Source organism: Monodelphis domestica, chromosome 5 (assembly GCF_027887165.1).
Source record: "Monodelphis domestica isolate mMonDom1 chromosome 5, mMonDom1.pri, whole genome shotgun sequence".
NCBI lineage: Eukaryota > Metazoa > Chordata > Mammalia > Didelphimorphia > Didelphidae > Monodelphis > Monodelphis domestica.
Genome location: NC_077231.1, coordinates 161,147,357 through 161,165,299, shown reverse-complemented (window position 1 = coordinate 161,165,299; position 17,943 = coordinate 161,147,357). Strand labels below are relative to the sequence as shown.

Sequence of the window (17,943 nt, the reverse complement as noted above, 5' to 3'; positions counted from 1 at the left end):
ATATTTAATTGCTTAACTATAATATTTCTCTAAAATATATTTTAAAACCATGCTAAAAAAAGAGGTCATATGAGAAAGACCTTGGAAGGGGAGGCATTTTGCAAATTAGAAAGTTGATATATGTCAATAATGTATCATGATAACCACCCTTTCCCCCCCCCAAAAAAAAAAACAAAACTAATATAAATTTAGTTCTCATTAAGCAAAACAGAGTGCTCAGAATGGAGAAGATCATTGTCCTGCTATCCTTTGACTTGGTCTGTCTACAGATGAAATATCATGATGAGTTCTTAGAGTAAGGTGTGTGTTTAAGTTGGGTGAGAAAGTATATAGAAGTGTTTTGAAAGACTCTAGCAGGGAGGAATTATTAGATATATCTTGAATCTTCCCAATACCCCTTGAAAAGATACTTTCATTCCTCCCTCAAAGGGAACATAAGAAGGAACATGATGACCTCTTAGTTTTCCTTTAAGAGACTGAGTACCAGACTAGAATTCTATCTTATCTGCTCACTTAAGTGTTGCTGATCTAGGGACATGAATAGTAAAGAACAAAAATCCACTTTCCTGAACATTATCAATTAAGGGGAAAGGGACGCAAACCTTACTTGACCCTTTTCTAGGAAATGGTGGTTATACCAAAGACCTTCACAAATAGTGAATTGAAAGTAAGGATATTTATTAAAGAAGATTGCAAACAATGACATAATCCCACATGTTCGAATAAACTAAAAAAACAAAACAAAACATGAATCAATGAGTTCTTCAAATGGAAGCAAAATCCCACTCATTCAGTAGAGGCCTTAATTACAATAGAAGGGACATACCCCATAGTCTCTAGGGAGGCAAAATAGAAATTAAGGTCATCATGAGGAGGTGGCCTCCCCTTTTTGGCCACAAGAGTCTTTCTCTTTCTCTTCCCTTGAGTCAATTCTCCTTTAAAAATGTATGAATTTCTTTCCTCCTCATAGCTTTTCTGCCAGCTACCTACACCTTTCACACAGACAAGTCACATCAGCATTCTCTCCACCAATTAGCAATTGATTCATGCAAAATATTGATTTCACTGGACATTTGGAATCATCCCTGTAAAGACTGCCAAGATTTCATGGAATTATTTGTTGAGACTAGAAAAGAAAATTCTGTGGAAGTAGGGATAAGTATTAGCATATTCAAGTACTAGTAAGATCTTCATGTGAAAAATAAATTAGGTTTATGCTTACAGAAGGAAGAACTAGGAGCAAAGAGAAAATTGTAGTGACAAAGGAATAGATTCAGTAGGATGAAAATGTTACTCGCAACTAGTGCCATTCATAAATTTACTTGGATATTCAAAAGACGTAATATTTTCCACATCCAAAAATATCTCTAAATTCTGGATGGACAATCACTAGTTGGGAATGTTTTGGACAGGTGTCTTGGTCAAGTATGAGTTGGATCAGATGATTGCCAAAATCCCTTCAATGTTTAGATTATGATTTTGTGAAACAAGGTTCAAAAATGCCTTGATGACAGGGTTCTCATATCTCTTTGCTGCTCTAGCTCTAGAGCAAAATTTTATGTACCCTGTGGAGTGAGGAATATGTATAAAAATTTTAGCGCTCACTATAGATCTATATAAAATAAATTATATATTCTCTTTACATATATTCTAGTTAGTAAGTTGGAAGACTTCTATGCTTTGGCTGAAACTATTAATAATGTTTTAAGATCCTCTGCAATCACCTTTTCACTTAATGAGTGCTAAACCCATCCTTAAAACTCATTTCAAATGTCACATTTTAAAGGTATCCTTTTCTAGTTACCATGATTCTAGTGATTTTCCCTTTAATTTCATGTTAATAACATCATTAATTATATTCATTAATATTGTATATCATAATCATTTCATTCATTTTCAGAACTGAAAATTCAAAAAGCCAAGATACTTAAATTCTCCCAGCACTTTGAATGTGGAACATCTTGTTATGCATATAAGTGACAATAAACATTGGCCATTTTATTGCATTATTTAAATTTTTATGTGCCTTGCATATTGTTATTCTCATAGCAGATGTTGAAAAATATAGCATTTTATAAATAAATTCAATTTATTGAAAGAACTGACATAAGGATTTGGGGCAAAATTCTACTCAGGAGAAAATCTCAAAAATCTATGTTTTTGGAAGTTTTAAATATAAACAATGAACAAAGCACATGGCTATATTGTTGCTGTGATTTTAGTTGGATCTTGATTTCACTGATTTTCTGTTGAAAAAAATCTCCTTCCTCACTGAAGGTCAACATATGCTCAACAATATCTAGTTTGAGTTTTCTAGGATTATGAGGTTAAGTGACATACCCAGAGTCCTTCCATTTCCTTTCATTTTCTTCAATTTCATTTCTTTCCTTCTTTCCTTCCTTCTTTCCTTCCTTCCTTCCTTCCTTCCTTCCTTCCTTCCTTCCTTCCTTCCTTCCTTCCTTCCTTCCTAACTTCCTTCCTTTATGCTGTTACACAAGACAATTATATACCTAATTATATTTATTATGATACTAAATCAAATAGGAAAATTAAATAGAATGTCATTCAAATGATTCCTCTTGACATATTCTACAGCATCAAACTACTAATACAGATAACTAGAAAAATTGTTGCTGAAAATAAAAAATGGAATATAACTGAGTAAAATAACAATTTAACACATGTAAATAATTGATACAATTAATCTTTTCCCCACTGATAATCCCTATTTTGAAAATCATTTATGTAGGTTCTGAGTCTATCAGAGAATTGGTAGGCTCATCATACATGGGAAAACAACATCATCATCATGGGTTCTATCCAATAAGTAACAAGCAAATTTACAGAGAAATTGTGAAAGTAAAGAGAAGGATAAATATAAATGAAAAAGTGTTTATACTCTTATTTAAAGTAAGCACATATTCTCAATTTCAGATTTTAATGGCAATTTAATTCATTAATCTGAGCAGGGTGGAAAATATTGTTTTAAAATTCATGGAGTCAGGAAAACTTTGGTACATCTAGAAAGTATCTAACCAATTTTAGGCATAGTGAGATAATACAGCAAAAGTAAGACCCCGGCATATGTCTATTCAGGATGAATTTGTTATCTATGGAAATAAAAATTATTTTCGGGTAGTAGTAAGCCATCATCTTTGGTAATGCTTGCCAAGTAATAAGTTCTAACATAAAGAGTATAGGTACTGATGTTAGTTTTTAAATTACCTATGAAAAGTAGGGCTATACAACTCAGCCCTACATTTGTTTTATGTTGGGTTTTTTGTGTATGTCTAGTGATAGATAGATAGATAGATAGATAGATAGATAGATAGATAGATAGATAGTGTTAGTTTATATGTTTGGGAAAAAAAATTAAAAGCACCATGGCATAATGAGTAAAAAGATGGTTGTAGTCAGGAAAATCTGAGTTTTCTAATTACCTCTTAACCTACTAGCGCTTCTAACCCTGGGCAAATTCCAGAACTTCCCTGGGACTCACTTTTCTTAATTACCAAATGAGAACATTACATTAGATGGCTTCTGAGGTTTCTTCTATGTCTAGATCTTTGATGTTATTATCATAATGGAATGTCAGCAAGAGTCAAGGAAGACAGGGAAGAAAATAAAAATATAGAATTCTATATGATTTGGCAGTTTTTTAAAAAGTGTTTAGACAATTATTTAAGCCTTTTAAGTTCAAGAATAGTTTCTTACTTTCATTGGTAAAGGGAGTTTCCTTATCAAGAGTTCCCTATACCAATGGAAATAATAAGTGACTGAAAAGAAGTAAAAGTAATATTTAATATATAAAACATTGCACATATGTTTAAATAAATACTATTTTGGATTGTGCATGTGTTTTTTGTTGTATATAGGTACAAATTAATTATCTTTTATTACTTGCTAAATCTCCTAGTTAGTATAGAGGTTAAAAAATTTTAAAAATGTATATGAAGTGTATACTTTGTAGCTTAACTTCCCCAATGTTTTAGCATTCCCTCTAGCTGTTCCAATTTACTTTCACATCCTTAACTCATATTTTCTAGCTATAATTGAAAAATCAAGCAAAACCCAACTATTTCATAACTCTCCCAGCCTATTCTGAGTATTAAATACTCTAATTATTTGGAATTCTGGAGACTAGGAAACTATTTTTTAGTATAGGAGAAATTTTTAATCTGCTAGTTACTGTTCTCTCTACCATGTCTGGAATATGTTTTTATAAAAGATACACACAAGGTAACAATATCAGTTCATTAGAGTATTTTCTGTTCTAGGAATCTCTCCTTTTGGCCGGGTTACTGTGACATGATCAATGGCACGGGTAAGGATGGATATTCAAGAATTTTAGTGTGTGTTTTAATATTTTGGAAACCAAAAGATGGCCCTCTAAAGTTGGGTAGTGCAAAGGATATAGTGCTGGGACTAAGAAAACACACCTTCTTGAATTTAGGTCTAGTCTCTGACACGTAATAGCTATGTGATCTTGGGCAAGTCATTTAAACTTGTTTGTCTCAGTTTTCTTATTTGTAAATTTGAAGAAAGAAATGGCAAACCATTTCAGTATCTTTGCAAAGAAAATTCCAAATGGGGTCAGGGTCAGGGTCAGGAAAAGTCAAACACGACTGGCTATACAAAGGTTCAAAACTATATGAGCATACAGATTCACCATGAATCTCTTAAAAAAATTTTTTTTAGCTTAAAAGAATCCTCTTTCTAGTAGCAGCAATATTAAAGGTGGAAGCATTGGAGAAGTAGGGTAATTTTAATTTCTTTTGCCAAAACTTATAAAGAAAAATAAAAAAATTAACTTAAAATAAAGCAATAACTTGGATTTGAATGGGAAATCAGGATAATATTCAAAGACAAACATGTTTCCAGTTTAGATTATATATCAAGGAAGAAGGAATGATAAAATAGGACACATCTCTTTCAAATGACCAGAAATAAAAATGAAATTAATAAAAATTTAGAATAATCAGTCTTTCTCATATCATAATTATATAATCAGGTAAGGGTTTAATTAAAAATGGACATTCTTAACTATTTTATGTGTTAACAAAGGAGCCAGACAAATCATAAAAGATACGAGTTGATAAAGGGAGGTAATATAATTATATAAGGAGACAGAAACTAGAGGTCATGATGAAAAATGCCATCCACAACCAGAGAAAGAACTGATGCAGTCAATGTAAATTGAAGCATAGTATTTTCCATTTTGTTTTCTTCATAGATGTTTTTTTGATATGTGACTTCTTCCACATGATGACTAATATGGAAATATGTTTTACATGATCCCACTTGTATATCCTATATCAAATTGCTTACCATCTCAGGGATAGAAGAGGAAAGGATTTGAAATGCAAAGTTTTAGAAAACAAATGTTAAAAATGTTTTAACAAATAATTGGAAAAATAAAAATATTATTGGGGAGAATCTAGAGATGAACTTTCAGTTCTAGGGAAATTTGTGCATTATTACTAAGAAAATTAACACTCTGGATATGTCTATAATGAGAGAGAGAAGAAGGTTCAATGGAAAGAATATTTACTCTGAAGTCAGTAGTTCTAGGTTCAAATGCTGCTCTACTGCTTAAACCATATATGATTGAGTAAAAATTCCCTTTTCTAGGCTTCCTTATATCTATAAGATGAGAAAGTTGCAGTAGATGCGCCTCTGAGGTTTCTTTCAGTTTTAGATTTTTGACCCTATAATAGCATATAGTAAAGCAAGAGTTAAGAGAGAAAGGGAAGAAAATAAAGCTATTAAATTTGTAAATAGAAGCATTATGAAAGAGAAGTGGCTTCAATGTCAGAAAGATCCAAATTGAAGTCTTACCTTTGGCATATACTAGTTTTGTCACTTGTAAAATATTACCTGTTGGTGTTTTTGTGACTTTCTGACTTAAAAGTGGAAGGGAATTGTGTTGACCTCCATTATTAATGGTTTCCAATAAAAATAAAATCACAGGCAAAGTTTTAATCTCTATACCTCAAGCGGAAAAAATGTAAGAATAAGGAAGTACTGAGTTTTGTATGATATTATTTCCTCAAAGTATTTGGTTTTCTTTGCTTGGTGGAAAGTTGTTTTTTGCTCATTCATTCATATCTTACTCTTTGTGAATCTGTTAACCATTTACACCACTAGTATCCCTGGGTTTTCTTGGCAAGGATACTGGTGTGATCTGCCATTTCCATTTCCAGAAGCAATATTTATAGAAAGTAGCAATATAAATTCTGTCATTTTATAGTTTTTGATTTTAAGAATACTTATTCTGGAGTCTTTTGCAAGTTTTCCTTTTCTCCATTATTCCCAGTCTCCTAATGAATGAACATATTGGTCAAAGAATTATAGCAAATTTGTAGACATGCTATTGTAATAAATAACAATAACTATTCTGATTTGGAATTGAAGTTATTATAATATATGAAAATTGAAATTGCAGGGTATGATTGACTTAAAACGGTTCTTCAAAACTATGTTTCTGTAAATACAAAAAGAGAAAGTATCCTGCATTATCTCTAAATAGCAGGTCTCCATTTTTACTAAAGAAGAAAACTTCCATGAATAACAAAACAAAACAAGAAACATTTTGCTCCATGGTGGGAGGCAGTCTAATGTGAATTTTATTAAATGAGGACTGACAGAGTTCTAGGATAGTCAAGGGAAATAATTCAGAAATATCCCTTCTGGAAAAAAAAGATATTTAAGAGAAAAATCCAAGAATAATATGAGAATGAAGCAGAAATAAATGGGGCTGGAAGAGAGGACCAAGAGTAAGTCCCTGGAGGATGCTTTCTTAGTAACAGCACTTTGGGGACCCAAACCTAAGAAAACAAGTTTTCAATAGTTGTTCTTTCACTGAAGACACTTTCCCTTGCTCTCTTCAATCAGTTTAAAATGATATAATGGGAAAATCAAATGATCAGATGTGATAAGGATCTTTGAAATATAATTAAGCATTAATGCTATTTCTTCATTTCTAGTTCTTTATGCAACACAAATTTGAAATTTTCCTTTGTTAATTAGGCACAGTTGTTGACAAGGGCCAGGCCACAGTTTTTGGATAAAGATAGGTAAAACCAAGTCAGACTTTGTGCCCCTCTTCCCTGATATGGCCAGATTTTATACAAATCTCACAACATTTCTAATTGCTCCCTAATGTGCCAAAGAATTGCTTCCTTTGAGGGGACATGACAGAGGATAGACTCTAAATGAACACTCTAATGCAAATACTATCAACAAAGCAATGGGTTCAAATCAAGAAAACATCTAATGCCCAGTGGACTTACGCGTCGGCTATGGGGGTTGGGGGGGGGGAGGAAAAGAAAATGATCTATGTCTTTAACGAATAATGCTTGGAAATGATCAAATAAAATATATTAAAAAAAAAAAAGAATTGCTTCCTTTAACATTTCCCAAACTTGGATATTAGAATTAGATGGGGAAAGGAAGGAGCAAAAAATGAACAGGGCAGGACTAATGATCAAAGATAGTGTGTTTCTTTAATTATGACAGTTAAATGGTGGCTAGTCTTGGTGAAAGCATTATATTAAGTAGAAGGTTGATTTTTTGAGTCAAATATAATGAATAGTTTCTCCTAATTTGTATAAAGGGCTGCTTAGTGGCTCAATGCATAGAGTCTGAGGCTGAAGTCAGGTAGACCTGAGTTCAAATGATGCTTCAGACACTTATTAGCTATGTGTCCCTGGGCAAGTCACATCTCTACTTGCCTCAGTTTCCTTATTTGTAAAATAAACTAGAAAAGAAAATGACAAACCACTCCAATATCCTTGCTAACAAAACCCCAAATGCATTCACAAAAAGTCATTTCCAACTGACTAAAGAACAACAATTTTGCATATAACTTTGTATGAGTTGATACACATGTGTGCATATATATATATATACATTTTATCAGCAATGCTTTGTATATAAAATAGGTAGCAGATTCCTATCTAGGTATCTGTCTAAGTTACTAGTTAGTGAGCAAGTGAGCCTACAGTCACTTCTTTCCCACCCCCACCATTACTAGTTAAATTTTCCAATTCTTAAACAGGAAACTTTGCATCTGGTAAGAGTTTTATAACTCTTTTAAACAATTATATAATCATTTCTGGGGCAAATAAAAGATAATAAAAATATGTACTGGCTTTTGGGTGAAAATCTGAGGCACTCCAAATATTTACCGAATGAGCCAATAACTATGTGTAAATCAAATCATCAGTTTCCTCCCTTTTTAACAACCACAATTAGCCATTTTATACTTTTTATGAAATGAAATCATCATTTTCTATTCATTTCTAAATTCTTTATTTTATTTTAATGGGAGAAAAATTTTGATTCAACATGAAAAACACATGAATTCAGATTTTATTTGTGAGAAGACTTTTCTAACATACAATACTCCACCCAGAAAAATCTGATTAGTTTCCCATTTGTTTGTCTTTATTTTAAAAACAGATGCAGCATCATTTCCTCCTTTTGTGGAGAAGACCAGGATATTGAGGTTCTTTTCCTCTGATATTTGCAGGTAAAACCAAGAATATTTCTTTGAATTGCATTTCAAGATTACAATTATTCTTTCCCACAGTGACTAGTGGAAGAATAAAGAACCCATATTAATAAGCAGTTTATATTCTGGCCAACGAAAAATAGCATAGACGTCATTAATATCTGGTTAGCACATTAAAGGATACTTTGGTAAGATGAGGCTAGAAAAGAATCTGAATTCTGACCATGGAAGGCTTTGAATGCTAAATTAAGAAAATTAATCAAAATTATTAGTCAGCAGGATACCATTAAATTTTCTTCATAGAGCAATGATGTATGAATTGGAAGATCAATCTGGAAATTGTATAAAAGATATATTGTAGGTAGATGAGATTGGAGGCTTAGAAGTCAAGCCCAAGTTTTGATAAGAAGGACCTATCCCAGGATAGTTAGCCCTTTAAAATAGAAAGGAAAAGACAAATTCACAAGAAATGCCACAGAGGGAAGTAACAGCTGGTTCAGTGTAGGCAGTGAGAGTGATGAGATGAAGTCAGTACAGAGTTCCAAGCCTGTGTTGACTGGAGCATGTAGTGCCATTAACAAACATAAGAAAGTCAGGAAGAGGGGCAGGCTTGGAGGGAAAGGCAATGTGTTCTTTTGAGAGGCAGGTTCAATTTGTTTTTCTGGTTGTAAATTCAAGGAGATGTGTCAGAAATTAGTTAGAAACCATGCAATTGAGAAAGATAAGAATTTGGAAATCATTTGCATAAAGTGATAGAACATGAGAAGATGAGAGGTATATAAAGAAATGAGAGAGGAGAAGTATAAGCAAGAAGTCCCAGGACAGGCTTAGAGTTGAGATAGAAGAGGAAGAGAATACCAGCAGATGAAACAATGGAGTAGTTAGTGAGACAGATGGGAAGCTGGGATCATATAGTAGCATGTAAACAAGATAGAAACTTATGAAGAAAAAGAGCTTGATCAGCAGGTCGACGCCTTCCGGCAAGTAGGGCAGAATGGGTCAGTGACCTTTGGGAACATAATTTCATTTGAGTGATAGAGCTGAAAGCTAGATATAAAGAGACTGAGGACTAAATAAATGGTGAGGATGTAGAGGCAGTAAGCATGGAATCACTTTTCAAGAAATGTTGGCCATAAAAGGAGAAAAATAAAGGTGGGGACTTTCTAGTGTGGGAGAAAGGTAAGCTTGTTTGCAAATGGAGGGGAAAGACTGGAGAAGGAGAAATTGAATTGTCATGAGACTAGGAATGTTAGAACACAATCCTCTAGAAGGAAATGGGATTAGTTTTCAGGGCGAAAAATTAACATTTACAAAGAGAAGACTTTTTCCCCTCTAAACTAGAAAATGTTTAAAAACATGTTTTGAAGTATAGAGGAAGAGAGTTGAAGGAATTTAGGATGGATTCCCTTGATCTCAGAAGAGACTGTTATCTGACAGTTTAAAAGAAAATGGCTTTCTATTTCTTTTACCTACTATTATTGTGTTTTTTTTTTAATCCAGCACTACTGTCCAGCAACAAGTATACTTTTTAGGAAATCTAAGAGGTTTTTTATGATGAGAAACTATGCTACTCTGCTTCATAGTATTATAGTTCATATTTTTTTAAACATTCACTTTTCCCTAAATAATCATTGACCTGAACAAATACATTAAAATAAGATATGCCTATTATACAGGATATAAGTTTTAAAATCACTGTCAAAATTCTAGTTCAGAATTTTGAAATACTCCCTAATATCTGACAGCAAGAAGAAAAAATATTTCCCTTTCAGATTCTAGGTCACAGTATGGCTGTAACATTTCATAACCTCACTTTATCACCATTGAGTAAGGAAAAGTTTAAAAATTTCACAAGACTTTTATTGCCCTAGCTAACAACAAGGTTGGAAAGAAATGTAAGAACATCTGCAAAGTGTCTTTCAACTATGTCTGGAACAAAGCTGTATCTTTTCTACTTTTAGGTCAATATATGCTGAATTTGAACATGAGGTTAATCTGAAAGGGATCCCAGTCTACCGATTTGTCCTTCCATCTAAGGCATTTGCATCACCTACTGTAAATCCAGATAATGATTGTTTCTGCACTGAAAAAATTATCTCAAAGAACTGCACCTCAGCTGGTGTTCTGGACATTAGCACCTGCAAAGACAGTGAGTGAAATATTATTGTAGTGGATCAATAGCACTGCTCAACTAGAATATTCACTTTCTTATTCATAGAATATAGTTTCAAAATCTAATGAGATAAAATGATTAAAAAATTTGGAGAATGGTAATTAGAAAATTTGTTTCAAAGCAAGACTCCACATTTCAAATTGGATTACCATAGGTTATGAAAATTAGGACTCACAACTATGTAAATTGCTGTTTCTTTACTTAATGTGTCTTTAAGAATATGAGTAAAATGAAATTAACTGTTCAAATAATACCTTATGCTTCCTGAGTTACCCATTTCCATTTGAACTAATTCTTTACCCCATGCTCCTGCCCCTCAACCCTCTTCATTCCCTAAGCCAAAATGCCATGGCTCATTTAGACTTCTTATTTTTAGTCTTGACCTGTGATTTCATTAGTGTATGAACTTCTGATATAAAAGTTTTCTCTAGTGATATAGATCGATAATTAATCAACAACTTTTAACTTTGGAGAATTGCCTCTAACACTGAGGTTATGCAATGTTCCTGTGTTTATACAGCAAAAATGAGTCAAAGGTTGGATTTAACTAAAGGACTAAAGTATATTGTCTCTCTGACACTTAATTATGTCACTTGCCAAATTAATTTATGTACAATCACAAATTATGTTTAAAATTAACTTGTTGATTTTTCTCACTTTACTGTGTTCTATTTCTACATGTAAATATATATCCACATATATTTGTGTATACTCACATATAGAGATATATGTATATGTTGAAACATGAATCCATATATACATATATACATAGCTATGTGTATATACACATATACTTATACATGTATATATAATATGCATTTGTACATATTCACATTGTACTTTTGCTAACAGAAATTTTGGGGGGAAGAAAGTTAAAGCATATGAGGAGGGAGTGGGGGTTGGAGGGAAAAGTTGATAAAGGAAATAAAAGGAAATAAAAATATTCTATTCTAGTCTTCAATTTCAAAGCAGTTCATTTTCTGAAAATTTCAAAAGAATTCACTTTAAGCCTAATTTCTTCATTTTTCTTTTCACATTTTGAAATTATCAATTCCAAATAAAAAAACTGTAACTAACAGTGGCAGATTTCTTTTCTAATAATTTAATAAGCTATTCTCATTCCTGAGTGTAGTAAAACTAACCATATGTGGACACTGAGGTCACTAAATGAGAAAGGTAAAAGGTCATTAAAAAAGGAAAATTACAAAGAATAGATGGGAAGGTGGCATGATTTAAAGAGAACATTGAGGAATCAATTTTCAACATAATTATAAAAAGGGAAAATGAAAAATGACAAAATACCATGGGCTTGTGCTTTTTTTTTTAAATTGAGATCATATCAGCTGACTGACCTTCCCACTTTTTTTAAATAAAATCATTATGAAATGATAATTTGATCTACCACTGTGCCTGGGTATCTTTGATTAAAAATAAGAAGGAAATAGGCAGGATTTCCTACAACTGACTACATAATCAAGAGTCTCAAATTGTTCTGAAAGGATTAAAAATACAAGTTTTCATTGTGTTACAGATGTTAGAAGCAACTGTGTTGCACAATTAGAACACTGGACAAGGAGTCTGAAGGTCAGAGTTCAAATTTGACCTCAGATCTTTACTAGCTATGTGACCATGAGCTACTCCCTTAAATCTCCACTTCAACTTACTCATTTGTAAAATGGAATAATACAGGATTGTTGTGAGAATAATAAAATACTTATAAAATGCTTTGTGAACCTTAAAACATTATGTATTAATTATTATTAGTTTTTTTCTTTCTTTTACAAAGTCATCTGGCAAGCAAAAGTCCTTAAGGGTCTATTCTCTAATATCTCCTATCAATATACAAAATTATATAATAAGTATAGTGATTTAAATAACTGTTTATTGATATCTTGATTATTGATCTCAGGCAAGTTGTTGAAGTAGGATAAACATTCTTACAAAAAGTTTTTACTGTTGTCCTGAAAGATGAAGAATTTAAAAGGGAAAGATAGATAAGACTATATTGTTTATATCAATCCCTAAAATGCTCATGAGATCCATTATTCCTCAGAAGATATCAGCCTTCCAGGACAGCAAAGAAAGAGAAAATGAATGATTAATGCAATTTATCTAAATTAATATGCATGTGATTAGATGGTCACTCTTTGAATTAGTACATTAGTGCATCCATCTATAAAATAAAATGCTAAAAATGTATAGTGAGCTGAGCCAAAATTGAATAGAGGAAGAAGGAATGGCATGTAGGAAGTTAGGCAGGACTTTTAGTGATTCCTAGGTGCTCTTTAACACAACGTATTTTCATGGAAAACTATGGCAAAGATAAGAAAGGATGAAAGAGCATACATAGATAGTTGTGCTCTTCAAGTGCCCTCAGATGACAGTATCTACAAATATGAAATCTGAACATCAGTTACCTTCTTGTAAAGGGATTATTTCTTTATTTGATCAGAGCTATGAATTCATCCACTTAGTGTTACAAATGCAGATTAGTACTAGGTCTACAAATTTCTGCCTTTAGAGTTTTGTAGAGATACTAAGAATTCAAGTAAAATGTCCAGGGACACCTTTCCTCTATGTATGGAAAAATGGTATTTGAACACACTTGAGTCTTCCTAATATCAAGCCAGTACTCTTTCCACCCTGCAATATTTTAATGTCAACAGGACACTTTTGAACACCGTTTACTGACACCAACATGAGAAATTTATGCTTGACCTTTTTTTTCCCCTACTGCCTTAGTCTTGGAAGTAAGGTGCATTTTTCATTTCAACTATTTATTTTGTGTCAGCTTTTGTGAATGTTTAAAAAGGAAAGGGCTCTTTAAAATGTCCATTTCTTTTTTGTCTTTTCTTATAGGAAAGCCAGTGTATATTTCACTTCCTCACTTTCTACATGCAAGCCCTGATGTGCCAGAACCTATTGAGGGGTTAAATCCAAATGAAGAGGAGCATCGGACATATTTGGATGTTGAACCTGTAAGCAGATAGGCAAAGGATAATAATCTTGTGATGAGAATTACATTTTAAAAACTACTTGTGCTCAGCAAGCTTATGCTTTTTTCTTACCCCACATTCATTTTGTGTCTTTCCCTCCTCCTCCATTCTAAATTTATAAAGCTTTCCCAATGGTGGTCTCCTTTTGGAAATCAGCATCATCTGATGGAGTCAGACCTGGGTTCAATTAGCTGGGTGACATTGAGAAGGGACATTAATTTCTCTGAATCTCACTTTGCTCATCAAAAAAATAGGAATTCTAATACTTGAGCTACTTAAAATTCTGAGGATCAGAGGAGTTCATAGTTGTAAAGTACTTTGGAAAAGTTTTGTAAATGTTTGAGATAGTGGCTGGGCTTGTAATGTTATTGTTATTTACAGTCAGAATGTGTTAGAGGTAGGATTTGTACCAGTTCTTGGCCCCCAGATTAGTTCTCTCTCCACTATGTGTGCCTTGTTCCCCACTATAAAATGTAAGCTGCTGTCAGCTTACTGACATAATAAATACGTTGAATTTTCTACCTAGTACAATGGAGTCAGAGGATCTGGATTTAAAAAAAAAATCTGGCCTCTTATTCTCATGATTTAAGTAACCTTTGCAAGTCATTTAACTTCCAAGGGACTATTTTCTCATATATAAGACCAAGTGAAGCCCAAAGTCCCTTGAATATCTCTATCTCTATGACCTTTAAAATGATTATGCAATATCCAGATAATCTTATTTTAATTTGTAATGAGAAAAACTTCCACAAAGCAGTTCTTTTAGCTGAAATCAGAACTTAATAATATTCTCAAGATTTTAAGGATCTATTATTTTGAAAAACTTTCCAACAATACTGTAACCAAGCCTTCTTTACCTTGCTTACTAAGTTATCAATTCATCTTTTAAAGCTATGTCAGAATTAGCCATATGTTATTTTAATGATCACATGGGATGGATCAGCTGCTAGTCTAATTTATCAAATACAAAATTATTGAATAATGTAATCTGGTTGCTATCATGTTTGCTCTGTGTGTGAATATACACACATTTGCATATGTATGTGCACATATATAATATATATACACACCTGTCTATCTTATAGAGAACATATATATTTCTACAGAAACATTTATACATATAAACATACAGGTATGCTTAATCATATATGCATACTGGGTTGAGTTGATAGAACACTGAACTTGAAGACCTGAGTCCAAATCCTGCTTCATACGTTTACTAGCTATTTGATCCTGAGAAAATTAAAGTCACCTTTGTCAGGCTCATTTCTTTCATCTGTAAAAATGGGTTTAAGCTCTGTGAAAATTAAATGAAATAATGTATGTAAAATGTTTTGCAAACCCCAATCTACCACAATATAATTATTATTATTATATAAGAAACCTAATAATATATTTGTGATACTCAATATATATATGTATATGTGTGTATATATATATATATATATACACAATCTGTATGTCTGGTTAATTTTATTTCCTTCTTTTTCATTTTAGATCACTGGATTTACTTTGCAATTTGCAAAACGACTACAGGTTAACATACTTGTTAAACCTGTAAAAAAAATTGAGTAAGTTTTCAGTTTCTGGTTTAGAATTTTAATAAGGATTTTTAAAAAATCTCTTTTAATTAGACCAAATTGAGCAAGTGAACTGAACCTATAAAAGGACAAACTGCAGATGTCATCAAGTTTAAAAACCAAATATCTATTTGTTTATTTTGCAAATAACTTTCATTTAATGAGAAGGATTTCAAAAGACTGACTACCTAGAGGCACAAATTGGCATGCACATTCAAAATAATAGCTAAACCATATGCCAATTTGTGCCTCTGAGTAGTCAATCTTTTGAAATCCTTCTTTTCTTTCCATCTTTGGCTCTGGTACCATCTCTTTCATGAAGACTTCCCTCTTCTGGCCCCATACAAACACACATACACACACGCATACACAAACATTTCTTGCATGTATGTATATACTATGTGCTAAATATATTAAAATTTTATAGAATACATACATGCACACATAAAACATACATATACACAGAAAGATGCACATAAAATGTTTACCCCCTTCTCACATTTGTCTAGAGTACTTCATACACACCTCTCATTTACCTTTCTGATACTACACCTTGCCTTGTACTTATTTTAGGTGTACAAATCACTTCATGTAGAAGACTGAAGCTCTTTTTGGGTTGGAACTGTCTGATTTCATCTTGGTAGCCCTAACACTTAGCACAATTTGTTACTTATTAAATGTGGTTAATAAATGATTGAACTTAATAATGCATATTTCAATTTTTAAAAACCTAACTTTCATTTTCTTACAGTACTTTAAGTAAATTGAAAAGGAACTACCTTATCCCAATTCTTTGGCTTAATGAGGTGAATATTTTGATTCTTTTAACTACTAAAGGCCAGAAGGTCTCTTTCCCACCCCACATTTACTTCAAAATGTTATCTATTATCTATTTAAGCTTTGGGACTGGATATATCGATTAATTTAGGCAATACTAATCATTTGTGTGCCCGTGCATGTGTGTCTGTGTCTGTGTTTGTTTCTATTTGAATACATGGCCAAAATTAGATTAGAATAGAAAAATTTTTCTTTATCCAGATAAAGCAAGAATAAGTTCGGCCTTTTTAGTACCATTAGGATTATCTTAAACATTAATTTCAAACATCTATTTTTACAGGGTCTTGTACAAAAGAGAATTCTAGAGATCTGTACCTCCTTAATCCATTCATCCAGTCTCATCACATGGAAGCACATTTATATTCATAATTCCAAGTGAAGGATGAGTTTAGAAATATGATAAGATTGCTGCTTAGAGACTTTTAAACTGTTTTGTAATTATCCAAGACAACTGGTTACAGAGCTAATAAACATGTTGAGCACCTGGAGTGGGAATGAAAGAAAAGACTGAACTTTCCTTCTACTACTGGGAAAGGTCCTTCATTAAATGATATCATGGTGATCAAATGGCTGATGACAACCTGGAATAGCTGATGACTCTTACTGCTGGTTAGAATCTTAGGCAGTCATCAATCCCTGTTAATATCCATGTAACTTACTGGAAAGAAAAAGAGGTTAAGAAAAAAAAAACATTAAAAATGTCTAGGGCTCAATAACTTTTAGTTTCAATCCGCTGGTCCAAATTTGATCATTCATTCAGTCCTAACCTCATTTGCAAAAGAGAAAGGAACTGATCAGAAACAAAAGATTGATAGAGGTAGATACTATATTTGCAATAAGGGAAAAGTACAATGGAAAGAGAGAAGCAAATGAGATGAACAAATTTGAAGTAACAAATGATTCGATGCATTTTGCATGTATATATTTATTCCATGTCTATTTTGAACCAGAGTAAAAAACTTTAGCAGGCAGAACTCGGGGCACGGATCCAGGTTTTCCTCTTAAATAGAGAGTCATAGGCCTAGTTCTCATTTTTTCTGAGGTAGCGCCTAACAAATCCTAGTTACCACAATTACTTAAGCATCTTAGTTATATGTTTGTGTGTGTGTGCATGCATGCATGTGTATGTGTATGTGTATGTGTGTGTGTGTGTGTGTGTGTGTGTGTGTGTAAACAGGCACACCCAAGAATGCAAGAAGAGAATGTGTTATGTATTCATAGTTTCATAGTGTCGTTTTACTGCTTCGTAAGTAATAGTACTTTGTCTTGATTTCAGACTGGTACCATTGGTGATGAGAAAGCTGAAATGTTCAGAAAACAAGTCACTGGCAAAATAAGCCTTTTGGGTCTGGTAGAAATGGTTTTACTCACTGTTGGCATCGTGACCTTTGTTGCATCCATGATTGCATATTGTGTATGCAGGTCAAAGAAAGTGAAATAAGTAAGTACATCTCCAGAAAGCTGGAGGTACCATAGCAGAGCTCACTGCTTTTGATGTTTTGATGGTATTGTCAAGAATGAGTCATACCCCTGAGGGCAGTAAGTGTTTCTGTATGAACACCTCACCATTTCCTTATGCTACAGTTTAGGTGGGACTTGGAGATAGAAGGTGAGACGTAGAAAAGGTAAATCCTCATAGGTTCTTAGAGTTGGGAGGCACCTTAGTGTTCATGTGGATCCATTTCAGTGGGAACATTTATGTTCTAGAAAAATCTGGCCATCCAGAATCTGCTTAAATTTTTTATGATGAGGAACTCACTATTTTGCAAGGTTGTTGTTAAGATAAAATGAGATAATTTTTATAATCAACCTTGAAAAAAGATAAAATGAGAATTTTTTTTA

General features: G+C 32.7%; 1 protein-coding gene across 11 annotated transcripts in view; it reads left to right on the top strand.

The window, feature by feature from the left end:
* The window catches only part of CD36 (CD36 molecule), a 143,929-nt gene that overhangs the window by 121,236 nt on the left and 4,750 nt on the right, over positions 1-17,943 (top strand). For all 11 annotated transcript variants that reach the window (XM_056799494.1, XM_007504025.2, XM_056799490.1 and 8 more), the window contains 7 exons: positions 4,278-4,324; positions 8,464-8,533; positions 10,477-10,664; positions 13,548-13,666; positions 15,182-15,255; positions 16,016-16,070; positions 17,378-17,542. In XM_056799494.1, the coding sequence (XP_056655472.1) occupies positions 4,278-4,324; positions 8,464-8,533; positions 10,477-10,664; positions 13,548-13,666; positions 15,182-15,255; positions 16,016-16,070; positions 17,378-17,542 (718 nt within the window). The remainder of the gene's footprint in view (positions 1-4,277; positions 4,325-8,463; positions 8,534-10,476; positions 10,665-13,547; positions 13,667-15,181; positions 15,256-16,015; positions 16,071-17,377; positions 17,543-17,943) is intronic.